At 48.7% G+C, this 27,108-nt stretch overlaps 11 protein-coding genes across 11 annotated transcripts; 6 read left to right on the forward strand and 5 right to left on the reverse strand.

Annotated features, from left to right (window-relative positions):
- Positions 1-790: 790 nt before the first annotated feature.
- M438DRAFT_334153 (uncharacterized protein) lies at positions 791-1,493 on the forward strand (the record flags this gene model as incomplete). The annotated part of the gene is made up of 2 exons (XM_029903684.1): positions 791-1,165; positions 1,215-1,493. The coding sequence occupies 2 exons, from the start codon at positions 791-793 to the stop codon at positions 1,491-1,493; spliced, it is 654 nt and encodes a 217-aa protein (XP_029761421.1).
- Positions 1,494-2,991: 1,498 nt separating this feature from the next.
- M438DRAFT_354337 (uncharacterized protein) lies at positions 2,992-6,880 on the forward strand (the record flags this gene model as incomplete). Its single annotated transcript, XM_029906939.1, has 3 exons — positions 2,992-4,692; positions 4,891-6,478; positions 6,561-6,880. 3 exons carry the CDS (start codon positions 2,992-2,994, stop codon positions 6,878-6,880), a joined length of 3,609 nt encoding a protein of 1,202 aa, XP_029761422.1.
- A 528-nt stretch (positions 6,881-7,408) lies between these two features.
- On the reverse strand, positions 7,409-8,485 carry M438DRAFT_354338 (uncharacterized protein; the record flags this gene model as incomplete). Its single annotated transcript, XM_029906940.1, has 3 exons — positions 7,409-7,609; positions 7,659-8,348; positions 8,405-8,485. The coding sequence occupies 3 exons, from the start codon at positions 8,483-8,485 to the stop codon at positions 7,409-7,411; spliced, it is 972 nt and encodes a 323-aa protein (XP_029761423.1).
- Positions 8,486-9,148: 663 nt separating this feature from the next.
- M438DRAFT_354339 (uncharacterized protein) lies at positions 9,149-10,107 on the forward strand (the record flags this gene model as incomplete). Its single annotated transcript, XM_029906941.1, has 2 exons — positions 9,149-9,622; positions 9,673-10,107. 2 exons carry the CDS (start codon positions 9,149-9,151, stop codon positions 10,105-10,107), a joined length of 909 nt encoding a protein of 302 aa, XP_029761424.1.
- A 252-nt stretch (positions 10,108-10,359) lies between these two features.
- On the reverse strand, positions 10,360-10,958 carry M438DRAFT_354340 (uncharacterized protein; the record flags this gene model as incomplete). The annotated part of the gene is made up of 3 exons (XM_029906942.1): positions 10,360-10,464; positions 10,522-10,812; positions 10,863-10,958. The coding sequence occupies 3 exons, from the start codon at positions 10,956-10,958 to the stop codon at positions 10,360-10,362; spliced, it is 492 nt and encodes a 163-aa protein (XP_029761425.1).
- An 857-nt stretch (positions 10,959-11,815) lies between these two features.
- On the forward strand, positions 11,816-12,552 carry M438DRAFT_334158 (uncharacterized protein; the record flags this gene model as incomplete). Its single annotated transcript, XM_029903685.1, has 2 exons — positions 11,816-11,887; positions 11,935-12,552. 2 exons carry the CDS (start codon positions 11,816-11,818, stop codon positions 12,550-12,552), a joined length of 690 nt encoding a protein of 229 aa, XP_029761426.1.
- Positions 12,553-13,527: 975 nt separating this feature from the next.
- M438DRAFT_373691 (uncharacterized protein) lies at positions 13,528-15,027 on the forward strand (the record flags this gene model as incomplete). Its single annotated transcript, XM_029908442.1, has 3 exons — positions 13,528-14,017; positions 14,073-14,484; positions 14,535-15,027. 3 exons carry the CDS (start codon positions 13,528-13,530, stop codon positions 15,025-15,027), a joined length of 1,395 nt encoding a protein of 464 aa, XP_029761427.1.
- A 32-nt stretch (positions 15,028-15,059) lies between these two features.
- On the reverse strand, positions 15,060-16,955 carry M438DRAFT_294631 (monoamine oxidase N). Its single transcript, XM_029901850.1, has 4 exons — positions 16,571-16,955; positions 16,238-16,485; positions 15,383-16,186; positions 15,060-15,332 (listed from the first exon to the last, which is right to left on the reverse strand). Exons 1-4 carry the CDS (start codon positions 16,746-16,748, stop codon positions 15,096-15,098), a joined length of 1,467 nt encoding a protein of 488 aa, XP_029761428.1. The 5' UTR covers positions 16,749-16,955; the 3' UTR covers positions 15,060-15,095.
- A 473-nt stretch (positions 16,956-17,428) lies between these two features.
- On the forward strand, positions 17,429-19,237 carry M438DRAFT_364370 (amino acid transporter; the record flags this gene model as incomplete). The annotated part of the gene is made up of 6 exons (XM_029907715.1): positions 17,429-17,441; positions 17,503-17,821; positions 17,868-18,139; positions 18,193-18,520; positions 18,572-19,080; positions 19,131-19,237. The coding sequence occupies 6 exons, from the start codon at positions 17,429-17,431 to the stop codon at positions 19,235-19,237; spliced, it is 1,548 nt and encodes a 515-aa protein (XP_029761429.1).
- Positions 19,238-19,852: 615 nt separating this feature from the next.
- On the reverse strand, positions 19,853-21,198 carry M438DRAFT_344607 (uncharacterized protein). The gene has a single exon (XM_029905267.1). It carries the CDS (start codon positions 21,103-21,105, stop codon positions 19,876-19,878), a length of 1,230 nt encoding a protein of 409 aa, XP_029761430.1. The 5' UTR covers positions 21,106-21,198; the 3' UTR covers positions 19,853-19,875.
- A 444-nt stretch (positions 21,199-21,642) lies between these two features.
- M438DRAFT_316639 (uncharacterized protein) lies at positions 21,643-22,281 on the reverse strand (the record flags this gene model as incomplete). Its single annotated transcript, XM_029902705.1, has 1 exon — positions 21,643-22,281. A coding segment is annotated over one exon (639 nt), but the record flags the coding sequence as incomplete, so codon positions are not given.
- Positions 22,282-27,108: the final 4,827 nt, after the last annotated feature.

The following is a 27,108-nucleotide window of genomic DNA, read 5'->3' on the forward strand; positions in this document are numbered from 1 at the left end:
ATGTCAGTGGTCTGGCACGGCGATAATGACGATCGCTGAACTCAGGGACGGCTTCAGACTGATTGCATGGTTTGACACCACTAATCTTGATTTCCCTGATCTTTTAGAGCGCCTCGATGCACTCTGTAACACCAAGCTTGCTATTCCCGACGAGGCAGTCGCTGTTTACAGGGATCGATTTTAGCAGATCATGTAGCAACATGATTCACTGCTTTGCCTAAGATGAGGGTTCGTTCGAAATGCCCAATGAATGTTTCTTCTACTCCTGGAGAAGGACGAAAAACCAGTTTTGATGATTATGCGGCGCGGCGATCTTGGTCAACTCAATTAGACACCTGACTGATCAGCTCTTGTCAAGCCAACCAGCCATGTTGCTGTTGCTAGTAAGGGCGCGAACCGGAACAGTGGTTACTTCACAAACAGACTTGGATTCACTTGTCCAAAAGACTGCTGAGGATCAAGCACCTCAGGACCTATGAACAATTTCCACAACGATATGGCGTTCTTAGTCAAGAAAAAAAACAGGAGCTCCGTGTACGGTCGAACAACTCATCACCTCGACTTCTTTGCCTATATGGTATGAGCATTCCGGGCAGCTGTTGTCATTTCAGAAATTTATTCTTCACTCCATACAATCATAATGGTTGGTCTACTCCTATCTACCTTCATTTTGCTATGCGATACAGCCTTTCTCATCGCACCCTGTTCATTGTTCCTGTTGGCGATGTATCCCAGGCCTGTCAAAGTCTTCCTTTTCTGGCTTATACATGGTGTCCTCGATTTTGTCATCATGTTGTATGTTTCAGGCGGCAAATCTTGGGAATTGCAGAAGTTCAGGACTGAAGCGATTCGCGGACAAGTCTATCACCTCGAGCAGGCTGTGCTCAGTTCCATCTCTGGCGGCCTTGTCAACAAAAGCGGAGAAGTGATTCTTTCCGATGCTTCTGGGACATCTGTGAGATGCGGTGTTCTTATCGAGGGCGATGTCGAGTCCTGCGCCGATCATCACGTCGACGATTATGGGATGGTAGTCGTTCAGGGCCGCAAGCTAGGACGGGCTCTTCACCTTGAAGATATCAATCATGAGGAGGAGAGCATACTCATACAAAGCCTCCAGGATTATATCACAAAGGAGCTCATTCCCATCAGCCGGAAAATTGAAGAGGTAAGATCAAGTTTTGCTAGTACTGATGCCCACGACTGACGTTCCGTAGGCTGATATGGATCTCGACAAGAAACGCGACTTGGTTCGTCAAGCTCATCAACATTACGAAAACGCTCTACGCAGACTAGACCTCGTTCACGGCCTGTTCAAAATTACATCGAACGTCACGCAAGAGGGTTTGGACGATTGTATTCGAGGCGTGTGCAAGCTCAATGAGACTCTGATTCAGGCTTCTGATACGACAATGCCCCCTTCGAGGTGGCCTAGGGTTTCCCAAGCTCAGAATTCTGAGGCTGCAGCAATTCGCGGGCAGCGAGATCGTTCCTAGGTGAGACACTCCAAAACCTTCTTTCCAGTGCGATGACTGACCATTATTGTGCCTCAGCAGCTTGGCCAAGATGCCAGAAGAAACTTCTTCCGATAGTATAACACAGAGTTGCAAGCTCAGAGATCACAATTCTCTTTCACACTAAAGATCTATTTAAACAACTCCAAACCTCTTGTGTTTCCTTCCTTCTTCGCCTCACCCCCAACATCACATCAACTACAAAATCACATCAACTACAACCTACCTCCAGTCTCATACCACTCACAACTCAACCTCCAATGCCTGGCACCATCAAGGCCCCCAAGGGCATTCCCAAGTTTCCCAAGACCACCGTCACCTACGAGGACTCGCTGAAGATGGGCATCTTTCTTGAAGAAGCCCACAAATCGAACGTATGTTTATATCGTCCGTTCTCGGTTCTTCTTCTGCTTACTTTGCTTACACAGTATGACCTGCGTCCTTTCGCTCGTCAAGCAGGTCTGAACCCCGTTCAGACCACCTCGTTCTGGTTCCGCATGATGGAACTCTTCCCAGGTCCCGCCCAGGTTACCGTGGACGCCACTCCTAACTCTGACACCAACTCCGTGAAGAAGGCTGCCAACACCACCCTGGATGCCGCTTCGACCGCTGACGCCGACGCTATCAAGAAGGCCGCCAACACCACTACGGATGCCGCTTCGACCGCCGACGCCGACTCTATCAAGAAGGCCGCCAACATCACTACGGATGNCAGCGAGGGAGAAGTCGCCGTCAAGCACTTCAAGTCGGGATAAGGTTGATTTGCTGCTCTTCATCAATCCTCGCATACTCCTTAAATGCTCATGGCTTGGCTTGGCTTCCGTGGGGTACTTATTTTCTTTAGTTACATCGGCTTTTGCCTAAGAAAGCAAGATTGTTATTCACTCAGGGAGATGAGGCTATCTCGAACGTTGTTCATAGATTGACAAGCCACATTGTGCTTCTTATTATCCTACTCATCATGTGCATGCTGTATCTACCTGATTTCATCGATTGCTTGAGTACTATCTCAAGCCAAACAAACTTGGCAGAAGTTCGAGGCGCCAATAAGGCACGGGTAGGTTTCAGACTCAAACGACAGATCTTTCCAATTCAGGGGTGCGCTTCGATCTGGCAACCGGGGGGCTGTTTGACCCTCCATCTTCAGCCGACATAGCATCGAAAAATAGAGCACTCAAAGTCCTTCAGCGCTTCTGAATTCTAACACGATCGTTGGTTTGAAGAACACGTCTCAAGCGACTCTCCAATCAGTTTCACCCCGAGAGCCCATGCGTCAGCTCATGTCTTGCTGCGTGGCTAGTCTAGATCAGTTCGACTATTCTGGCGTGTCTTCAAGACATGCATCGAGACAAATCGGAAATGGCTTTCTCGCATGATAAATACTCTCACACAGTCCAGATGCCATCGTACCAATCATCACTCATTTTTGTCAATCAGTCTTCTATCAAGACCACATCAGCCATAACCGACAGCAATTAAGATGGAGCCGAATTCGAAGATATGCGAAACCGAGATTGCCCAAGTGAGCACTCAGAAGCCCATCAAATGGGACGATCGAGTTTTGCGAAGCTTCTACGAACTCATGTCTCGCGAAATGCTATCTAAGCACATTCGGCCTTCCCCTACCGCCCTCGCTGATCTTTGGAGCACGCACCAATGGCCACGAGAGCCAAGCCAACAAGTTCAGAAGGTGGTGTGCAAGATCTTGCGCTGGTTTGTACGACACACTCCCGACTTTGTGACCGAAGAGCAGGTAGATGAACACTCAGGGGAATATGTCTCTTACTGGCCCGAAACTGCCTTGGAGTGGGTCACTAGTGATACCTGGGTCGGCAATTTCAAAGGGTTTTCAGTATCAGAGGATGATAGGAGGGTCACGAGGAAGGAGAAGGAGAGATATATCTCCGAGACCAAGGCTACTACCGCCTGCTCCGCTGTGATCACTGGACTCCACGACTTGGTAGAACTGGACTCTCCGACCAATACTCAGGGTGAGTTAGATGTCGACTTTGAAGATGAACAACATAGGCCGCAATCTGGAAACCAAGCTCAGCCCGGGACCTTGCCGCCCGCTGAGCAGCAATGCCATCCAGTAAAGCCTGAGCAGTGGTGTCAATACCCACCAGATCAATCTAGAGAACAACAACAGCACCAGGCGTGGTCACCATCTTCGCTCTTACAACATTCGCCGTCAGCACAGCAAAACCACCAAGATCACTCGCAAGTACCGCGCCACTATAACCGTTGCCAGACGCAAAATTACGACAGTCCAGAGCCATCTTGTGACGGGCATATAGACCCTCAACAGAGCTACCTTACACACGCGCCTCAGCACAGCTGCTCACAGTCGCTTGGCGAGAGCTATCTACCTCGGTCTCGCCCCCAAGAGCACGATGCCCGACAGTACCTTCTCACTCAGTCGCTTCATCGCAGACTCGCCCCGTTACCCCGGTTCGACGACGCACACCCAGAACAACATTATCACCCACCACCGGCTCCCATCGGAATCACACGCTTACATCAACACAACAATCCGCAGCGACTTGGATATGATCATCAGCAATCGTCAATGAGGCAGCAACAATCACATGCGCCTTCAGCTCGAAAGGAAGAAAGATGCTTCAACGAAGCCAATTATACTGCTGCACCACAGCCCCGAGGTCTGCCCTCGAAGCTTCTCGGACAAGGCGTTGGATCCAGCTATGATCTATTCACGCCATTGCTGGAACAAGATTCTGCATACATTAGCAAGACTGAAGGCCACGTCAGAGTAGCAAGCAAGTTATCAGGATATAGCCCTAGGGCTCCAGACTTTGAAAGAGCAAACGACAGACCGAGAGCGTCCAGATCAGCGCCAACTTCTTGGAGGTTGACCAATCCTCTACAGCAGAGTTGGCCACCCGCAAGCGCCAAGTTCGAGGGTGATCTCCAGAGCTCTTGCCGTGTGGATACGCAGCCACCTCGAAGACCATCACGACCGTTCTCGGGCGGCACTGCTGACGAACGTTGTTTCCGTATGAATGAGGGCGGACAATCCAGACAAATTCAGGCAGATGAAGACAGATCTGAAGTGCTCAGAAGGGCGAACAGTCTCTATCAGGAGGGAGATGTAGATGATCGTCTTGCTGCTGTCGCACTGACGCTTGGCTGCCTTTTGAGCCGGGACAGAGACAGGGCTGATGTTAGGCAGGGATAATTGCGGTTGTAGACTTCTTCAGACACTCATGAATCCAATCATCCTCAAGCGTGGCTTCTGCACTACTTCTCGGGAAAGGCGCAGAAACTAATTGCACGCTGGCTCAACGTAAATGGTATTTCTATGGCCAATCTTCTGCGTGATTTTGTATCAAACCAATTTTACAGACTTCGATATCTTTAGAAACGGAAATCGTGGCTTTTCACCCGCAGAGATGAATGGACTGATCGCTTTGTTCGGCATCGAGACAGGTCTTATGCTCCTACACTACCACTGATTATATCGCACCACTTTCAGCGAGTCTTAACTTCCATGGTTTTGTACTTTTTCCGATCGCGCCCACCTCGGCTTGTTATCCAAACGCTGAACATGTTTTTTTCGCAAGATCAAGATGATCACTCGCTCGCAAAACGACTGCAGGACCACATACATTATATCGAAGACGACTTACGTGAGCTTCATCATGAGATGGTGGCATTAGGAATAAGTGAAATCGAGCAACGCGGCTTGAAAAAGTTGATACGGAAACTTTACATCACTATTGACTGGCTTGAAGGAGAACAGAAAAAGGATTCACTTGAGCAAAGTCTGAACAAGGATGACATTCAACAACTGAGAAACCTTTTCTGGTCCGTCCAACAGAAGCTTGACGAGTCTACAAAACTCCAGACTCAGACCTTGAACAGACTCGACAGCTTTGGTCAGCGGCTTGAAGAAATGCAAGCAAGGTACCATGAAGACCAGACACATATGGAGGAGAAGATGCAAGATGCCATCGATGCAGCGCTGAGAATACACAGTGCTACTTTCTTGTCCTACATGTCCGAAAGACTTCATGAATTTGAACAGCGCTCAGAAGCTTGCACTCAGAGTCAAGTTCAGAAATTGGTGTCAAAGCACCGGTTTAATGGCAGGAGATGGAGGTGTCCCAGCCCTACGAAGCTTTCCCGGCAGCTTGAGTCTCAAAGGAGTCTTTTATCGGAGCTGCAAGACCTTGGTGAAGAGTCGGACAGTACGCAGACAAACGATGGTGAATCCTTATCAATTAGCACCACGCCTGCTACCGAGCCGACCATCGATTCCAGCATGACAGATAGTCATCAACAGCGGAGCGACAGGGTGAAGCGGCACAAAAAGTATGTGGTCTCTCCTAAGCATCAGTCAAAGACTTTCACAACACGCGACTTGGATCGTGGTCCTATGGTCTTGCCAAATCAAAGCGCTCCGATAGCTCCTGACTCATCGTCCTTGAAGCGTATGCCACAGAATCTATCAAACCATTCACCAAACTACATACCACAGCTCCTAAGCACCTCAGCTTTGCCCATAGCAACCAAACATCTTCCCAGTTCAGCTCGAAGCGGTGAGCCATTACCTGGCCCATACTTACGCAAGCCATTCCAAGTCCGCACGGCGGTTTCCGACTCGGCAAACACTGATCAGAAGGGGGCGTACGCATCCAAACGACCACTTTCAAACAACAACAACACGTGGAGTTGTAGAGCACCAGACGTCCTACATCAGAAATCGCAATGTTTTTCGAGTCCCGGAATCAGTCGTGCTAGAGGTCTAGTGATGAAAGGGACACCGGACGTAACGAAGTTTCACAACACTTTTTCAACCATGAAGTCACACACATTTATAACGACACCATCAGCAATCGATAAATATCCTCAAATTAGTGCAGAGACACCATGTCAACAGATCTACAAACATCAGGGCCGTCAAAATGCAATTATCACCGACCACACCAATCGCGAGAAAATACAGGGTGTAGCTAGATTCGCCCTCACTCGCCCACCCGACATCCGATCTGAGTGATCAATTAAATTTAGTTACACCATCGTCTGTAGCAAGTTCAAGTCGATTGTCTACTCCACAGCAGTCAAAAGAACAGCGTGACTCCTTGCCAGACTGGACCATTCATCACGGGTCCGCCTCCAATTCGGCGCTACTCCACTCCGCTGCACAGGGCTCTAGCAACAAAGCAACTGAGTTGCAGTCCAATGTCAGCCCAGAAGAAGAAGAAGAAGAAGAAGAAGAAGAAGAAGAAGAAGAAGAAGAAGAAGAAGAAGAAGAGGAAGAAGAAGATCCTCCGGTTGAGACTGCATCTGAAAGCTTCCAACCGGTGCCCGAGACACAATGCGCAACTGTGGAACCAGATTATATATAATGATATTTTTATTGAATCAGATGACGAGGGAGAGGAAGAAGACGTGGCGCAACTTGGAGGTAGGGGCGTCAATATCTCCATTCTAGGGCGACCCAAGTTTTCAAGAAAGAAGTCCAAGTGTTTGGCAGGATAAACAGAAGAATCTCAGGAGAGTAGAGCCGCTGGAAGACGACCTTTTTGATGTTGTCCGTCTGTAAGGCTAGTAAATAAGTAAACTTGCCAAGCTATCAGGCTGTCAATCAAGAGGTAAATCATCCCTGGGACGGCAATGGTCAGTTTTATCGTTGAAAGTTCTGGAAAACGCTCACTGAATGATTTTGGTCACTCACTCAATTTTTGCTGGAGCCTCGTCTAGTAAACTGTCAAACATAGCGAGATACGAATAGCCTTGGCCCACTTGAATCGGGAGCTAAAGCGAGAAGTCTTGGAATATACAACGTTACTTGAGATCCTGGACGACAAAGCGTTCTTTCATAATCATATTACTTCTGAACTTTCCAAGATACATGACTGCCCGATATGCCCCCTTCAAGACTGTTGAGGAACAGAGAGTGGTCCGATATAAGTCTCGAACTCATCATATGCCACTCGGCTGAGGTTGAGAATAGTCTCGAGCAAAACCTCCTGTACTTCAAGGCTGAGTGTCTGGTACAGCTGAATTGAGGGCGGATAAGAGAGGACACGAGTAAGATCCCTCTCGACCCTAGCCGTGCCAGCTCGGGCCATGTACTATACAGCGTCAGCAAGTCCTAGTCTCTCGTGAACAGTTGACACTTACGCTACTGTTAAGCAGAGGTTGATCTGCCATGACCCTGCGAATCACCTCTTGTACGATGGGTTCCAATGATGGCGTCGAAGTTTGGTGCCTCTTCGGAAGTTTGTCTGTTCCGATGACAGAAGAGACTTGGGGGCCCTGGAAGTCTGTAGCTGTTCTTAGTGCGGAAGGCGAGATGATAGTCTCAACCTTTGTGGTTGGCATAGGGACACTTGCCCTGCGGGGACCATGGCTTCCCTCCGCCAGTGCCTGTAGAGTCAAGCGTGTTAATCCAGTTGGTCCGAGACGAACCATTCGATGAATTGTAGGGCGTGTCTGACCACTAGCTACACCATTCGTATCTCCGTTCCAGTCGGAGCGCAGCCAGTCTAAGGTATGAGCGGGCCAAACGCTGTCTCCAATCTCCAGACGGCCATTTATCTTGCGGACGTTGATGTCCATGACTCCAATACGGGTTGCTTCGCGCTCAATCCAGGCCAGGAGTTTTGGTACCAAGTTTTCTAGCGCCGCCATGGAAGCTTTGTGCCATCCGAGATCGCATATCAAAGCAGCGAATTCGCTAGGACTAGGCTCTGCTCGTCTGGACAACTGGTGCCTGGCCATAAAGGCTCGGATTCGAGTCTTGCTAGTGGTAAGTAATGTCAATCTAGCTCCTTGGACAAGATAGAATTGAGATAGACGGCCTTCGATATACTGAGTTGTTGTCAGCAGAAATCCGGACAAAAGTGGCACTGCTCGCTAAAACGTACGATATCCGTTTTGAATTCCTCCACAAGCTTCTTATCACAGGAAGCAACAATTCGCGAATTAATATCTCTATTACGCTGCATGATGAATGTTTTGAGATGAGCGGGAGTTTTAGAAGCGTGTGAGTCCAGCTCGTGTGTGTTCTGCTGTGGGTAGATTGTGGATTTCGTGAACGTATCGGCACCCTTTTGACAAATGCTTATATACTCAATGGAATTGGTCGGCTCATGTACTATGGTTCCAGACACCATATGTCTTTGTGCGTCCGTCGCAAGATGTCTCTACTTTTTGATTGTTGTGCTGCTACGAGTCCTACGTCTATACCACTTTTCTAGTTCTAAGGTCTCAAGGTAGAGAATGTCGCGATCTGACACACGAGTCTTCTTGAAGCTCCTTCACTGGTTGATATCTGTGCGAGACTCGAGAAACAGAAAAGAAACGCTTGGATTTGTAAAAGGCACTTTGTGATTGTCGAGGCTCTACCAGACAAAGCGATAATGTCCACAGCTGTAGAAGAATCTCCAGTTATAGAAATCTTGTCTCAGACTCACCCCGGCTTTGTGTTCGCATCAATATTGGTCTTGCCTCGGACCCTGTCTCACGAATATTTAATCGAAACCGGGTCTGATAAATCAATTTCCTCCCTGTCGACTATCTTCTGAGATTGATGGGAAGGTGTGGTTGATAAACGAGGGTGTCCCACAGCTTCAAGATCCATCATACAACATCCCTTACGACTATCTACAATGTCTGCATGCTGGACAATCTTCCTGGCTTTGCCACACCTCTTTTCTTGCCTGTTTCTCAGCATTAATATCATCATCATCGTCTCGGCTTTTAGATATATGATTACACGCTCTCAACGCCTATCCAAGATCCTCCTTTCTCCTTCTCGACTTCTGGTCTGGGAACAGCGATTGTCAAAGCTCTCTCGTGTGATTGACTCTGCGAAGAAAGGAGTAGCTAGCCCTTTGAAGGGCCACACTGTTGGCAGATATTGCGCTGTACGAGACAGACAGGGGAAGCTGAGTGGCGTTGTCCTCGACGGAAAATCACTCTGGTGCGATGGTTCCATCGTAGACCGCTTTGGTCTGGCAATCCGGGATGGCATCTACCAGGGTCAGGCTACATGCCTGGAAGACCTGACAGACGATCAGGTGGAAAGCATGGTTTACGACGTTCTGCATAGCATGGATCGTCAAGTCGATCGAGCTCTGTCTGTAAGTACTCAGACCTCTGAAATCATGTTTACTGAGCTAATCCCGATCAGCAGTTTGCCCGAGAGGAGAAGTTCGTCTTTCTCCGCAGCGCACATCAACTGATGACTTCTTGCAAAGCTAAGCTTCAATTCGCGCAAGACCTGACACAAAATCGACCCGGCAGCTCCCATGACTTCGTGATGGAGCTATCTTACAAAACACAAGAGATTTTTCGCGTAGCTTCTTTCCTTTCTCCTCGGAGTTTTGCAAGGACTCAAGATGGAGGCTACAAAACAATCATCAACTGTGAAGGCACACTAGACAAAGAAACACTTCGTCGAGTTTTGAGAGCATGTGTTGAAGAGTCAAACGAAGGTATGACGCAGCAGTTACACGAAATCCTGGAGGATGCTTGTCAATTACTTCTTACCGACCCCGCTTCAACAATCGGTTATGCGATCGATGCAGGAGCAAGGATTAGGGCGTCATTCGCTAAGAGTACCTGAATTTGATATAACAGTAAGAGAAAAGTCTTTAGAGGCACCGGCAGTGGCAGGCGAAGGGCGGTATGGAAGGCGTAGCATAATTTATATCATCATCACAGATCAAATGGCTCAAAATCAAGTAATTTTCAGTATACGAAAAATGTCTCCGCATATGATATTCTTCCCATCTCCTGCTTTTGTTTGGGAAGGGCGGATCATTCTGGGTGTGTATGCGCAGCACGTTGGCTTTCGAGTGTGGTCGCTTGACTCTACCTAGTTGGTTCTCTCGGGAGCAGATGAGGAGATGCCTTGCTGGGCCTTAAGGGTCTTCTCGGCCAGGGCGGCGACGTCAGATTCGGAACCATGGTCCTCGTCGATCTGTAATAACGTTTTAGCCTCTGTTTTGCCAAAGAGGTGGCTTGTACTGGCGCTCACCTTTCGCTTCTTTGCAAGTCTACTGCCGAGATATTTGATGTTCTCTTCATCGTCTTCCTCTTCCTCTTCGTCGGTCTTGTGATTGTGGTCCTTGGCGGAGAGAGGCGAACTGGTAGTAGACTTGACCTTGGGAGTGGGCTTTGTAGCGGGCGTAGACGAGGTAGATTCAGTTGTAGTAGTCGACTTGGCAAAGGCGGTGATCATGTTGCTGAATTCAATTCGAGCCTTGCAGTCGGCCTTGACATCGTCCGGGCTGTAGCCTTTGAGGCTTTTGTAGGTGGTCATGGGATACTACATCTCCGTCAGCTGTAATCCATGAAAGGGTTTCAGTCGACACTCACGTTGTCCATGATCAAAGAGTGGAAGAGGATGTTAAGATTAGCCGAAGGGTCTTCCTTGTCGTTCTCGATCTTCTGAGGTTGAGGTTGACGGCCCATGTTTGCAAAGACAGAGGATAGCAAAGTGAGACGGAGGTGGCGCAAGAAGGAAGAGAGGAACAAGAAACAGAGAGCAAGGAGAAGGTGCACAAGAAACCTAAGTGACAACAACACCAACTCTCAATTTGTTTGTGGGCTGCAGGTTGCCGTCACACATGGGAATAGCTTGGAGGAAATCGCCAAAAAATCACATTTCAATAGAGAACAAACAAATTACACACACGACAACTATTTGGGTTTGCGTAATGGCAGAAATACAAAATGGAGACTGAAGATATCGCTGCTTTCTCTTTTTTTTTTTTTGGCAATACTTCGTAGTCTAGGAAATTCACGATGATCAACGCCATCCGTGCATAACTCTGTACAAAAGTTGTGCCGCATCTGTAAAAGGCAATACATCGTGCTGTTCCAACAAACCCCCTCCATTGACTATGGACTCCTTCTCACTTGATTTTGTATTACGTCCGATTTGCAGTAAACTTCACGAGATGACTTCTCACTAACAACCTTCCCGTGACTCTGGAGAAATCATTTCTTACAAATCCGCGTTCAATGCGGTAAATACTAGTGTGCAGCTACATTGTCTCCTAAGATCTTGCCGAGCATGGTGTCTTAGCTTGAAACTGGAGTAGCTCGTGTTTGGAGTGACGCTTACTCTGGAGCCTGCTGCCTGAGCACAGTGTTGGTGTCTTACTGCTTTGCGACATGTGTAGGAACTTTCACATCGAATCCCGAATCGGGCAAGAAGCAGGCATTACCGAGCTATAAAACAAGATACAAACCATCCAATCGACTGATTGACGACATTCTGATTTTCCTTTTCGTGATTTCGAGCCAGGCCTTCCGACTCACACAAAATGACATTCACCGCCACTTCGAGTGAGCGCCGCATCATCCGCGTCTTAATCCAATCACTCATCGAGAACCACGTACGTCTTGCATACTTGACATGACGGACAAAGCTGATTACCCGCAGGCTTCGTTCAGTCAGTTCCAGATGGACGAAGAATTCCTATCCGTATCCGATGCAAACAAGACTCTCGTTCGCATACTCGCACTCTGTCCATCCTCACCGCCTTCAAATTCGACTGTCGGAAACTCAGACGCGAGTACAATACGCCCTGACACGAAGGTCTCACCAGCTGTTGCCCATTTCCTGCTTGACCAAGCTCAACTGTCCGTTATTGAGATCGAGAATACCACTCCATCCACCGATATTGGCAAGAATCTCGACTACCTTGGTCTGGTCAGCACGGTCATCCAGCAGTTCGACTCCTCACAGGTGTCCTTCAAACCAGAAATTGATGCGTTCTCTCGCCATCTCGCTCGACTGAGACAGCGCTTTGTAAGCCTCGACAACCAATCAAGCTCTGCTGCGTTCGCCCAACTGCAAAAGCAAAGCATCAAAAGAGAGTACGCCAGAGTCGCTTCCAGCTTCACCAATGTCGCCTATGCCTGGTTGGATCAGGCCGACCGGGGTTTCTCAACCCTGTCACTTCGCTGGGGGCTGGTCGAGAACATCGAGTACTCCGAAAAAGTGCTCTTGGATGTCGACGCTTTGCAGGTAGGCTCTAAGCCACACACTTCTTCATGAAGCTCTCATCGACACATACTGCCAGGCATCGATGACTCTTGGCTCGAACGTACGAAGATCTCAAGAAGGAGAAACAAAAGGACCACGCGGTTTTCATGTGATACCGGATTATCCTATGTCATAGTTCAGGTTCCAGTACGACACAGCCAAGGACCAAGAAGGGATGGTTTTTTGTTTTGTGTTTTGCGTCTATGAACATGAGAAAATGAGCATTAGAGAAAGAAATGGAAATCAACTTGCCGCTTTGTACCACCATACCATGCTCGAGACTGCCTTGATTTGTTTCTATACTTATCTACTTGAGCATAACTCTGCTGCCTTCGCAAACAGTATGTAACTAAAGTATGTAGGGGACCCGAGGCGTGACCTCGAGTAGTTACACAGGTATGTATGCACTTGTTCCTATCCTGAGCAGAAGCTCAAGGGATGTGGGTATAGATTGAGAATTTTCGTGTCACGTGAGCGCTACATACCCTTCTACCCATCAGAATGGCTCCCTATTTAATGAGTCCTCTAAGTGTATCTAGTATATTCCAGAACCACAGGCAGGTTCGCCTGGTCGAGGCGCGTCCGTAGAGCTGACAATCGTCATGATCGGGCAAGTATTAAGCTGGCAAATGGCGATCGAAGATTCGGAAAGAAAAATTTGGATATCTCAAGTGAAAAAAACCCTTTTCGGGAACGTAGAGTGAAGGATGATCAAAGAAAACACCCGGGCACATTGGGCGGCGACGGGTGCGAAGTCTAGCACAGCAAAGTCCCATAGAACGCGAGAAAAGCACAAGGGAGAAGCCTGCTCAGCCAAAAACTTGCTTGAGATTTGAAATTTCCGAAAACGCCGAAAAGAGTCTTGGCACATTGTTCCCGTTCCGTGCTCCTCGGTCGCAGTGAGTGACCCTCGTACCGTGCTCAAAGAGACGCATAGCAAATCGTTTATCTTCAATTCAAAGCACCCGAATTCCTGACATCGGGCGAATGCCGAGAGACGGCTGCAAAGAATGCTCGCGACGCCGTATCAAATGCGACAAAGGCGTACCCGAATGTGTAAAATGCACGAAAAAAGGCATCAAATGTACAGGCGTCGGGCGTCAGATCAGGTTCATTGAGGGTGTGATCTCGAAAGGAAAGCGCAAAGGGCAGACATTTCCTGATGTCGGAGGCTTCACGACCAAGCTGGGTCTTGAATTGGAAAATGTATTCATGTCAACGCCACGTTTGGAACAACATACAGAAACGGACAAGGAAGTTGAGCGAGTCTCAGTCGAAACAGAACATGGTCCTCCGAACACCGACATCGACGATGACGGTGCCGAGGAGATACAGCTTGTCCGCTACCAAGGACAGCACGACTTACCTGCCTGGACTTTGCCCGACGATGGCACTTTCATGCCATTCTACTATGACCCTGGCGCCGATTTGACCTTGGAACTGCTGAAGCCTGGGATACAGATGCTTTTCAACCACTGTAAGCTGGAACTGCTACTTTTCATCTGCCTCGTCAGGAATTTGACAGCAGACAGTCTCGCAAAGCATTGCTTCAATCATGGTCGTCTTTGACAGCGGATCCAACGGATATCGCAACTTCCTGCTCCCTCTAGCCTACGAAGACGACCTCGTACAACGTGCAGTCTCTGTTGTCGCTGCCTTTCACATGGCTCCACAGAGACCTGATCTTCTCCCAGTGGCAGAGAAAGGACTTTCATCCATCATACAGAGACTGCGGGCAGATGCGTTTGCTGGAGAGAGCAACAAAGTATTCAGCATGTCCACTTGGGCTACAGTCATTCTGCTCCTTGTAGGAGAGACTGTCACAGGATCTCAAGATTTTGTCCATCTGTATCCAATGCTTACTAACCTACTGAGTCACAATGAGGTACTGGCACCAGAGTTGACTCTTGTGCAACGAAGATTCTTGCTTCAGCAATCCAGAATGTACGTTGTGCACTTTGTGAGCATTAATCTCGAGCTGATATGAACCACAGATTCCAATTGTTCACACCTCCTCTGCTTGACTCGTCACAAGGCTGTGAAACTTTCCAAAAGGATTTGAGCTTCTATTTCGACTTCATGTTCTCCAAGGAATGCTTCGGTGATCCGTGTGTTGCCGAGGAGGCGGTTGTCTACCAGGATGCTATCAAGCAAGCGCGACATATCTATATGCGGCAGGCTCTCGGAAACTACCACTCCGGACAATTACACGAGGACGTCGAAAAACTACGCCTGATGGTCATCCCCATTCGATCAGACAGTCCGGGCATGCATACCTTGCCTTGGGTATACTTCATCGCAGCAGCATCCAGCGAAGACCAGTATCATAGAACGTTTTTCACGAGCAGACTTGCACAGGTCTACCAGAAGACACGAATGAACAGCATCCTGGTCGCTTTGAAACGTCTGGAGCAGATCTGGTTATTACAGCCCAGTGGCGAGTGGGCAAGAAATCCCAGTCTGGTGAACCCGGTCCTGATCATTTAAATCACAAAATTGAGTTCATCACTTGGAAGATGGCTGGTAGGGAATTCTTCATCATCATACACATCAAGTTAAAGATGTGCAGATCTGGATCTATCAAGGTCTCTCTTGACTGCCAATGCAGCCCGGGTGCCCTCCTCAATGGCACCATCAATGAAGCTTCTCCAGCCTACGGCCCAATCAGAGTTCGCGAAGTATATGTTACCTTGCGGTGCTCGGAGATCCTCGAGATGTTCGGTCACGAGACCTGGTGGTGAAAAGAACCACGCTCCCTTTGCGAACTCATCATCCGCCCAGTTGTGGAAAACCTGGAATATGTCAGCAAAAGCCTCGCATCACCGGCAACACAATCACCCACCACTCGCTCGACGTCCATTGGAGTCAAAGCCTTGAGCGCATCCATCGTCTTGTCGATGTCCTTTTCTGGCTGCAGGTGGTTGTGCTGACCACCAAACGCCACAATATGAGTGTTTCCACTAGGAGTTGTGCCATCGCCAATGGCGTACATCAGGCTGTTGTTCGGATATGTGATGCCGCTCCAAGATCTTAAGTCGCGATCGCGAACTTCTGCATGCACCTTTACGCATTTGTTTACGTGTTCGGTGGTAGAGGCGTCCAGCTTTCCAGCAGCCAATGGTGGACTGAAAGTGACATCCTTCAAGATGTTCATGGGAATTGCTGAGATCAACCTGGATGCTTTGAAGATACGACCATCTCTCGCAGTCGCTTGAACGCCATTTCCATCGTCGTTGATACTAGCGACAGGTGTGTTGAAGGCATACGACAAGCGTCCAGTCGAGCAAGCTTCTTTAAAGAAGTTGATGGCAAATGACGATTGGCCGCCCTTGAACTTGTACTTGATCAAGTACTCGATGCAGTACTCGTACGAGTAGTTGCACAAAGCCCACCAGTGCAGGTATTCATAGAAGCTAGTCTTCTCTGGTGTGCTACAACTGCACAGTAATACGAAGCCAAGTAACACGGTGTGTTCTTCAGAGGAAAGATCATCCTTGATCTGAGCGATACGATCGGCGACAGACATTTTGTCATATTTCGCTGCCTCCGGATTGTGGCTTTCGCTGTGTGGGAATGGCATCACAATTCTGCCATACTGTCCATCAACGTTGGCGAACTTTTTGAGAGCCGATTCCATCAACGCATCCTGGAACAACTGAGCATCAAGTCCCTCGTGTGCAGATTCATCATGCCTCACCTCGTCCTCATGGCTCATATTACGGCTTCCACTGGCAGAGTTCAGCGAGAAATGGTTGACACCTCTGGAGTAATCATGCGAGATTTCCAATTGGTCGCGCATCTCGTAACGAGAGATCTCTCTCCAGACGTGTGGCTGACCCCAGCTGACCCAAGTGCCACCCATCTCGAAAGGGTAGCCCTCAATGTTGCTTGACCATGAGCGGCCGCCAATTCGATCTCGCGCTTCAAGTAACAGTACTTTGAGACCTACACACTTGTCAGCCGGTTTTATGTACAGGCAAAGCTCGAATTACGATGAAGAAAAGAAAACAGCATCGAGGTCAAGACATACCTGACAAAGCTGCATCTCTGGCTGCTGTGAGGCCGCAGTAACCCGCGCCAACGACAATAACATCATACAGCTCGTGCTCGGTCTGAATATTTGTTGGCGGTTGGATGACACCAATACTGGGGACTCCTTTCACGAGGCCAGATGACTCTGTCCATTGATACCCGTCTCTTGAACTCATCTTTTGTCTTGCTGGATGTTGATCGAACGTTCAAGAACGACTGTCAGGAACTGCTCAAACATTTATTTTGTAAGTGCATTCTTTCAGGCTTCCAAGTTGTTTATATTGGTCATATCATTACCAATGGTTATTCCCGTTCCCGCCTATCATCTCTGTTTCCCTGAGCCGTCCACATGGACCATGCCCAAGGTCTGAAGCTTTCTCGCTTTTATTTCTAAATCGGGCTTAGTTCTCCCTTTTCTTTCCCGATCCGGACAGTCTCACTTTTTCTTCTACTTTGGGGACTCATCCTATATCACTTCGAGCGCACTCCACGCAGTCAACGTTGGTATATGCTTGAGATAGGGAACGATCCTACTATCTTGATAAGTAACTGAGACGCGTCTACCATTATCAATCTCGACTTCACTGGGGTGAGATACGACCGCGGCCAGAGAAAACAAGCCATGACAGTACCGCTCTCGTTTCGAGCGGGGTAAAGTTACCCTAGACCTCATGGTATCAAGCCAGGAATAGTTGTGTATCTGAACGGAATAGTTCCTCACTGCTCAGATACCTCAGTCTTTATCTCTACAGTGTAGTCCAACATAAGTATCCTTGACATTTCCTTCCCAAAGATTCATACCGTCAAGCCAAATTTCTATATCTCACCTACTATGTATTCCGGTGATCAGAAGAAGATGTCTTCAGACAGTACGTATAGTCTTCCATTATCTAATATTGTGTGATACCGCAGCTGACATCTTACGTCTAGGAGCGATAAGAGCGGACTCGACATTGAACAAATTTGCGAGGCATGATCCGGAGCGCGTTTCGGTGTCAATAGGAGACGTCAGCGAACTGGGCCTCTATCCACGTCCAGAGCGTCGACATTTCAGTGTGCTTAACATTGTCGCTCTGAGCTTCAACATCTGCAACAGCTGGAGCACCATCGCTTCTAGCTTAGCCATTGCAATCTCTGCCGGAGGACCAGCAACGCTCATTTATGGTATTCTGCTCTCGGTGACTGCATACTCAGCGACCGCAGCATCTCTCGCCGAATTGGCATCCTGCTATCCCACAGCTGGTGGACAGTAAGTCTCTCCTTCGTCTTCCGCTGGGCTAGTCTGACATCGTTAGATACCATTTCACCTCGATACTTGCCCCCAAAAGGTTCAGTCGCGGACTCTCCTACGCATGCGGATCTATCGCAACATTCTCATGGATAGCGATTGACGCCGCAGCAACTCTGCTAGGCGCGCAGATGCTCCTGTCAATTATAAGCTTCTACCTTCCGAGCTATGCGCCCGAGGCCTGGCATTACTTTCTTGTCTATCAAGCCATCCATCTGGTACTTTTCCTCTACAATCTCGTTGCACTGGTCAAGACGCCATGGGTGCACAACCTTGGATGTAAGATGTTACTTCTTGAGCTCTTTACATCCGCTGATGCTGACTATGTTTAGTACTGCTCACCCTATGTGCTTTTGTCGTCATCACCATTACCTGTCTAGCTCGCTCAGAGAAACGCAGCTCGGAATATGTCTGGGCAACGCTGGACAACAACACCGGCTGGCCTTCTGGTGTGACTTTTCTCACTGGACTTGCCACGCCGGCCTTCATGTACGCTGGCCTTGACGCTTCCATGCATCTAGCAGAGGAATGTACGGAGCCAGAAAAGACTGTCCCAAGAGCTCTCATGGCCACAATTCTGATCGGCTTCATCACTGGATTTGCCTTCAGTATTGCCATGTGCTACGGCATTCAAGATCTTGACTCACTGATCTCAACAACGTAAGTGTGAACATCCTATGGTGAAAAGTAGTAGCTGACAAGTTTCCAAAGCATGCCCATCTACGAACTCTGGCGACAAGCCACCCGCAGCGACACCGCAGCCACAGCCTTCCTCGCAACCTCCCTCACCATAATCTTCTTCGCCGTCAACGCCATCATCCAAACATCCTCCCACCTGATCTGGGCATTCGGCCGCGACAACGGTCTCATCTGCTCAAAACAACTCAGTCTCATGCACGCAAGCCTAGGCGTCCCCGTATGGGCCCTCATCGTCGAAGAGGTGGTTGTAATCATATGCGGATGCATTTATCTAGGCTCAACTGCCGCATTCAACGCTTTGATCAATACGGCTGTAATTTTACAGATCGTTTCCTTTGCCATCCCTTGCGCGCTTCTTTTGCTCAGAGGGAGAAGTGAGAGGTTTTTGGCAAAGGGGAGGTGGTTTTGTATCCCCGGGTGGCTCGGATGGGTGTGTAATGGTATCGTGGTTGTTTATGCCGTCATTGAACTTGTGTTTTTTGATCTGCCGACTTCGATTCCGACGACCGGGTCGAGCATGAGTAAGTCTACCTCCTGGTATATCTCTGGGGATATTGCTAATGCGACACAGATTATACTTGCGCTGTTCTGGCCACTATGGCTGTGTTTAGTGGGATCAATTGGCTTGTGTACGCTCGCAAGCACTACAAGGGTCCACGTATTGATCTGTCTTCTTAGAGTGTAGAGATGTTATCAAGATGATGTAGACACTGTGGACTATTCTATGACGGTTTCTGTCCACTCGAGTGTATGAAAGCTTGCTCCCACAATGTTCCCATCAAATGTTCCCATCAAGTTTCCCGGTATTCTGATCGGCTTCCGACAGCTTCCGAACAGATCCGAGAGTCAGGGTGGCACCACTTACAAGCCTTGTCGAGACAATCGGCGGCATTGTCAGTCCCCCACGAGCATATATCATTAGTAAACAAGCAGCATATATCTTGCGGATAATGTTTGATATACTAGTATATGTATTCTAGCAGTGGGAATACTCGTCGCCGAGTGATTAAGCAAAATGTGTTTTGGAAAGTGCTCATCTCGGAGGACGATCAAGAACTATGTAGAAAAGCACCAGGTTGTGGATGAGACCTAAACTCTACTCAACGATGGCAATATCATTTTGACATACTTGGAAAGTACATCGGAGTACATTTAGGCTTCTTCTGTGGCGATTAAGGGATTCAGATAGAACATATAAGATCATTTAACCATACACAAGACGTGTATGATCGAGACAGGGTGAGACCGCTTACAAGTCAAATTTCATAAAATTAATGCAACATGTGCTTTGTATCTAGGGCAAAAACATCCGTCACCTATAGACCCAACTCCTTACTGATCCATTTCGCTTTCACATCCGTCTCATTCGCAGCTTCTCGTGCCCACACACCTTCATTGATACTGACTCTCAAGGCCTTTCTGTCTGCGATGACCTTCTTCAAGATGGCACGATCGACCTTGATGTCAACCAGTGCACCTTTCAGCAAAGCGCGGCCATACTTTGGCTCAGAAAGAACTCTATACTTGTGCTGTTCAATTGCACGCTGTGTTTCAATCAACTCGTAAGATCCTTGATCAACCAATTCCTTGATCTCGACAATGCCGTCGGTGATTTTGCGGGCTCCTCGGAGGGCCTGTCGCAGGTGAAGAAGTCTGTGTGCGCGAGCCTTTTCTTCCTCGCTGCGAGATGGCTTTTTACATTTGAAAGGCCAGAAACAGGGTCGTGGGAGAGTGAAGGTGGGTCTTCTGGGCAGCAAAGTCCAAGGCCATTGCCTTGTTCCAAAGTCCGGTTCTAGTGTTTTCACCAGATAGTAGTCGATTTCTGCGAGTAGCTTTTTGCGGGTTTTCAGGAGTTTGAATACTTGAGCGTCGATTTGAATCAAGTGCTTGCGACATTGTTTGGGTTGATTAACAAGTGCTGTAAAGGCGCTGTTGACCGATGTGACTGTGAAACCCATGTGCCATAGCGAAAAGCTTCCCCACGACTCGGTCCAAGGTCCGTAGGAGATATCCCTCGAGAGCTCCTTGACTGCGGAGTTGGAATGATCCAGGACACAATCCAAGAATGTGTCCAATCCAGATTGTAGATAAGCCAGGTGTTTCAAGACTTTGTTGCTGTAAAACTTCGTATTCCTTCCAGTATCCTTGGTGACTTCGGTTGGGTCCGATTTTCTCAGGTACTTGAATTGAGCCTTGTTGACTGCCATGTCGTGTCTGAGCTGGAGATCGCGGATCTTGGCTAAAAGCTCGACCGCGCGTGATATGTTGAAACCTTGCTGAGTAGAAGGTGTGCTGTCCGAGTACTTGTTGGTCGACTCCTGGACTGTGGCTTGCTGAGTAGGAAATGTGTTCATGATGCTCTGCATGATAGAATCAAACTCCTGTCCTGGATTCATGCTGATTATTGGCTCCTTGACCTTGTGTTCAAAAGCACTGCTGATAGAGCTTGCTGAAGAGAACAACGCACTTTTGGCCGAGGATATGGGATTCTCGGTACGGCCACTTGTAAGATGGCCCTCAGAAGTCTTGAAAGAGTCCTTTTTCATCGTAGAAACTAGAGGGGGCACAGAAGACCTACGAGCCCTGGTGCTGGTGCTGAATGGATTCGAAAAGACGCTTCCGACCAAGACAAATGCTTTACTGGCCTTTGAGCGAGGTTTCTTCGTTGCCTCCTTTACACAATCGACAAGTCCTTCTGACCCAGAAATCTTGCACAGAGCTTCCTTGACTTCTCCTGCTACAACTTTTGCGTCCTCGGCTTTGTTGGACGCATCACTGACAACATGTTTGCAAGAATCCCACACGTCCTCAAGAGTTGCCTTTGCGCTTGTCAAGTCGAGTTTGGAGGCGACCTTGTCTGCGGCATTATGACAATGGCTCACGACATTCTCAATGGTGAAGTTCATGTCACCTTTGCAGTTCAATCCGGCAGGGTTGCCGAACCTATCACATATCGTATGGTGTGCGCTGTGGAGGGTGTCATCTCTGGGTAGATACGCCAAGCCTTTGATCATGGCAAGAAGTATCAGGATCGAGATGAGTGGCTGTGTGATATTAGAGAAAAAGAAGTTGCCTGCCCTTTTGAAGCCGAATGAATCGAACCGAGCCGAAGTCGGTGTGTCTGGTCTGGGCTTGATCCACGATGGAGAATGGGTCGGACTGAACTGGTCATCCTCATCCTCAGTGTCGTACCCCGTGGAAATAACAACTCGCTTTCTCGGAGTAGTCGATCTTGATCTTGTCCTAGGGGTTGAAGAGGCCATGGCCTTGGCTCGGCGATAATTCGAGATTAAGACTGGATCTTGGAACCTCCCATCCAGTGCGGTTCCTGGAGGAGCGCAGTAAGTGCTGAGTGGAACGTAACGTTGGCCATTAGGGTGTCTAAAATCAGGGAAAGGTACTGAAGGCTCCCCGTTGATGGGACTGACTGTAACATCGCTGAGATCGGATGGGTACTCCAAGGTGTGTTCGGCCAAATCAGAGCGTCTGACATATGATGTAGAAGGCTCACTCTCTCCCCTTTTGGTTCCATGGACCTCCACCCATGTCGGCGAGAGGGAGGCACTTTTGGGTTCGGGGGTTGGCTGACTGTAATTGGGGTCTGCGAATGTGGATGTCGTTTGAACATTAGAGACTGATCTTGCAGACTTCGAAGATCCCTTCGCCGGTCGGCTTCGGCTTCGACTTCGGTTTTTGGTACGTGTTTGTGTGATAGTCGACATGGTTACTGCTGTGATGCGGACGTGAGAAGAAGACCCGAACGACACCTACCTGGACCATGAATACTCAGTTCATTTTCTAAGCTCTAATTCCATGATTTCCGAAAGCAGAGAAAATGACAAACTTGGAAGACAATGTGCTGTTTGCGGAAATGTTTACCATCGACATTCCTTCGGACCTCGCGAATCCCCATGCACATGAATTAAGTATTGTACTTTGAGATGGGTTGGAGGCATGGTGAACTCTGTTAGTTATGACGACTGCTGTTACTGAGTACTTGTCAAAACGACATTAATACAGTGAACCACGAAGGTCGATAGGCAGAAGAAACCCATAAGCTGGAAGCGTCAGTTTGCCATGTTTTCCGGCTCTCAGGTGCAGGCTGCAGCAGTAGGTTCCCTTGCTGCAAACGCTTGCGCTCTGGAATGCAGACTATCCTAAAACCACCTGTGCATGAATTGCATTCCTCACTCACCTAAAACATCATCATCATATTGTCTTGCCAGACATTCGGGCCTTCGCACATCCTTCAAACATCTCCCAAGTTGTCGGCCGAGGAGCGAAGGAGCTGAAGTCGAGTTGCTGACGAATTCGCGTCACATAATGGAGCCGTAACTTTTTCTCTCGCCTCTCCGCAGGGTCTTGCATCGCATGAAGAGATAAGGGTCGGGAGTTGAGCGGGAGGTCGGGAAAGGCGCAGAAGCGTATCTACCATCCGTTTTGTCTCCATAACCCGTGCCTTCCGTGTCCGGAAGCCTCGAATGGCCTGCCGCCTGAGGTGGTGAGGAAAAGGGAAGAGCACCAAGAAGGAAATTCTTGGATGGCTGTGACGCAGCAAGCGGAGACTCATCCGAAAGAGCCTCTGACGTAACCCACCCATATCGTGCTCTGCCTCCATGAAGCACGCGTCAACCGTTTCTCTTTTCCAGAAATATTGATGCCATGAGATTTCATGATTTATTTTTCGTCGCTGTGGAGGCTGGAGATAGCCACACGTTTTTGATGATTTGCAAGTTGACGTTGCTGAACACGTTTGCTGTGTGCTGATCAATGAGATGATTTGCAAATGGTGTGTGTTGATCCAAGGGTCTGCGCCAGGTTGCGTGCGTGATGATGTTCAAGTCTTCTTCGGTAGGAGTTTACCAGATCTGTCCTTGATGCTGCGTTCGTTGAAGCAAACTCATGTATGGATGTCAAGTTCATGATTTGCGAGATAAACGACGATGACTGTTTCCCCGGGATGCGAAACGACGAGAGCTGCTCGAATCTACAGATTCCTGCGTGGCTCTGACCGGTAGTTTCTGTTGCACTTTTCTGGAGTTTGCTCCAACATCATGGTTGTATAGTGTAATGGTTAGCACATCGGATTCTGATTCCGGTAATCCCAGTTCGATCCCGGGTACGACCTATCGTTTTGCTCTTTTGCGGGCTCAAATCGCATACGGAAGCGTAGGGCGTCAACGAGGCTGTCGCAGATTCTTTTGGCCGAGAAGCGCCTCTACGGAAGCCACAATTCGTTCGGCGCTGAAGGGAATCAAAACGCCAGCTCCACAAGGCGGTCTGCTTGGCTTTCCAATATAGACTTTCCAATGTTTAGGTGGAGCAACGCACTTTTCTCGTATCCTCAATGATTTCTAGAAAGACGGACTCGGATTCCTATTCGTGCAATTTCTTCCTGCTCGATGCACAGCACATGTTCTTCTAGACCGGGGCATCGAGGCAGGAAATTGACGTGGTCGCACACGGCAGAGTAGATGAAAGTTCCAGCGAAGCGAGATGGTCGTGGATCACCGGAAGATTTCAGTGCGTCATGCATGGAGAGGAAAATTCGGAGAGAAAAAAATAGATTAAAATGTGATATTAATTGTACAAAAAGGGTATCCACGCTGTTCGGCGACAGCAGTCATAAAAATCGTTGAAGCAAAGTAGGGAAGAGAATAAAAAAGTCTGTTCTTCCAAACTCGTAAAATACGAGCGATGTTGAGTCTTGGAGGAAGAAACAGTGAACGGCTTCTCGGCGAAATGCTCGCGAAGCTGAAAAGAGCAGAAAATGTCCACCGCAAAACCCGTATGCAGACCTGTCAAACAAATTTGAGAAGAAGTCTGTCTGTTTCCGGTCGACCGCGGACAAGCTGAGCTTGAACCGTTGGGTGCTGTACGGACATGTGTCGCGGCCGTGACTCGGTACAGTCGGGGTGGCGGCGGAATGGACAAACCGCCTGGTCGCTAGACCCTGACTCAGGATCCGGGGCGCCCACCTAGTCTTCTCTCCATGGCCGAAAAACTGAAGAAAGCTTTGTATGGTCGCGGTGCTGATCTGGCTGATCAGGATTTGCCAGTGTCGAACGTCTGTCGATAGAAGCTGTAGGTTGTAGGTTGGCTGATGTGATGATGGATGGAATGGTCCAGGAATGCTCTCGGAATGGGTGACGAGTGTGTGATTGGTCGACGAAGGAGTGTGTTGTTATGTCTTGAATCCTCGAACGGCTTTCAAGGGGCGTTTCTTCTTCTGGTGGAGAAGGCTCGCATCAATCCTGAGATGCTAGGCGAGGTAGGTGTAGTTGGCGGACTGTGGGTGGAAGAGGCGAACTTGACGCTCTCAATTGAGCTCTTGGAACTGCTGCTTGACGATGGAGATCTTTGGCGGTTCTCGAGGCAGTCTTCAAGAGTGACGTTGGCCTCAGGAAGCGATGGAGGCGTGCAGTCGTCGAGCAACTCAGTGAACTTTGAAGTGACCATATTGGCTGTGTGATTGTTATGAAGGCTGATTGTTGTGGAGTAATTGAAGTTTGGGGTTGGAAGTGTGGTGGTATGTTGATCGTGGGATGATATTTTGTATGCAGAGGAAAATCAGAGTAAAGTAGAAGAGGGATCAACAAGTCCTTTGTACCATTCCATCTGTACCACGAGCCATGCGAAAGGGTCCAGCCATCCCTGCAGGCACAACGGTCATGGTGGACCATTGGAAAGCCTAAAGTTCGGCTCACGTTACCCTTAGCACGAAAGCTAGGCCCACACGTACACAGGTCGCTTCGCGGAGGGGCGCGCAAAGCAGATCTTCGGAATGATGTCGTGGTTGATCAACAGGGCATTCGTCTTGAGGTTTACGTACCCAAGCTCCAAGCACATCCCTTCGCCTTGTCCTCTCATTTCCTTCCAATCATGCAAGCCTGTGTTTCGAAATATGCGTCATGCAAAGATTGTGCAAAAGCGCAGCCGGCATGGCAACGTTGGCAAAGAATATCAGCCACGTTGACACGCAAAGGACACGAGATGGATTCCGTAGCCCGTCGCCTATTAGCTCTTTTACTACATCTTGTCGATCATTGGATAGACAAACATCTACATCTTTACAGTTCGAATCCTCAGCTCGCAAAGTATTATTCCGCCTGCAGATACGTCGCAGAAAACAAAGCATTCGTAGAGCGGGGAAGAGAGTTCTCCTGTTCCATTGCATCAGACAGGCGCCATTCCCATACTCGGCCGTCCGCCCTTCCGTGCAAGACGTGACCTCTCCCTCTACAATTTCTGCTTGGTCATGCGACGTGTGCAATGTGAGTAATAATCCAAAGGACGACAACGGCTTTCCGACTCGGACGTATTCGCAATCGCCACCCCGGGCGCAAGGCAGTTTACCTTTGCGACACCGGAAAACGATAGAGTAGAAGGACCCGTTATCCGAGTGTGAGGCGAGTCTCGCAAGGCTGCGACTTTGCGACAAATACTCGAATACAGCGAGAGTTCGCGGATGGAAGCTACCCCTCGAACGTACCTGCAGTCTTTCCCCTTTCTACGCCTCCTACCGCGGAATTGAATGATGGTCAATGTTGATGCGACGGAGGATGCCAGAAGAATTTAGGAAGCATATTCTTGCATGTGGAATGATAGGTCTAGAATCTTTTCCACGAGTCCAATCTATGAGGAGCCGGAAGTTTCGTGGTCAGGACTGTTGACAACTGTGCTATTTGTAGATAAGAATCTACTGATAGCCGTTGCTAACGGGGACCGCGACTGTTCACTGTTTGCGAGCGACGCGCACCTGCAGACAAGTCACCTGTCAGCCTTGCACAATTCCAACATCAAAGTCACCTGTCGCAAGCAGATGCTGAAACGAGATCTCAGTATGCATGTCGAATGCTCTGACTCACAAGAATCGGTGGATGTCAACCTGGACAACGAAACTCAAAACAAACAAAACATCCAAGCGTGCTTCAACACATGACCACAACGTTGCGCGATCAACTGATGCGCACAAAGTATCAATGCTCCTTTTCTCCTCCCTCTAATCCGGAGAATATTCAACAAACAAATCTGGAGAACAGGAGGAAACCAGAATTCTTTCTAGAATGCGATCATCGAATTTCCGCACCGCCGTCTTGTGGTCTCAGGGAGGACGGAGGGCCTGTTCCGAGGTCCGAGCGAGCCCTTTAGGCGTCAATTGAACACCCAAGCGACAACCCGAACCCGTCTTCGAGGCCGAGTGTTTGTGGTGCGGACGAGTGCAAGTCCCTTGACAACATAACGCCAAACCATCTTGACAGACCATCAAGTATGGTACAACTAGCGGGGTGTGCGAGCTTGAAGGACCTTCATTTCTTTTCGAGTCGACTGGTCATTAGAAGCCTACGGTAGTTGGGGTACGTACCCAGCCTTCCGGCTTGCATCTTCGGTTCGGCTACTTGATACTCGAGTTTATTATCGCTCCCCGATTCACATTTCACCTTCATGAAGATCAAGCTGACTCTGCTCTGCACCACTTTCCATGTTGCTCCGTCAGAGGACAGCCTCAACATGACAGATCAACAAACAAAGCTCTTCCCCGTGCCGAG

Source organism: Aureobasidium pullulans (assembly GCF_000721785.1).
Source record: "Aureobasidium pullulans EXF-150 unplaced genomic scaffold scaffold_7, whole genome shotgun sequence".
NCBI lineage: Eukaryota > Fungi > Ascomycota > Dothideomycetes > Dothideales > Saccotheciaceae > Aureobasidium > Aureobasidium pullulans.

Bases quoted from the DNA above. Each gene is read 5' to 3' on its own strand.
- M438DRAFT_344607 (XM_029905267.1), bottom strand. From the start codon at position 21,105: ATGAAAAAGGACTCTTTCAAGACTTCTGAGGGCCATCTTACAAGTGGC.
- M438DRAFT_294631 (XM_029901850.1), bottom strand. From the start codon at position 16,748: ATGAGTTCAAGAGACGGGTATCAATGGACAGAGTCATCTGGCCTCGTG. The intron at 16,486-16,570 runs GTATGTCTTGAC...ACAAGTGTGTAG, and splicing joins CAGAGATGCAGCTTTGTCAG to GTCTCAAAGTACTGTTACTT. The intron at 15,333-15,382 runs GTGGGTGATTGT...GACATATTCCAG, and splicing joins CAATGGACGTCGAGCGAGTG to GTTTTCCACAACTGGGCGGA.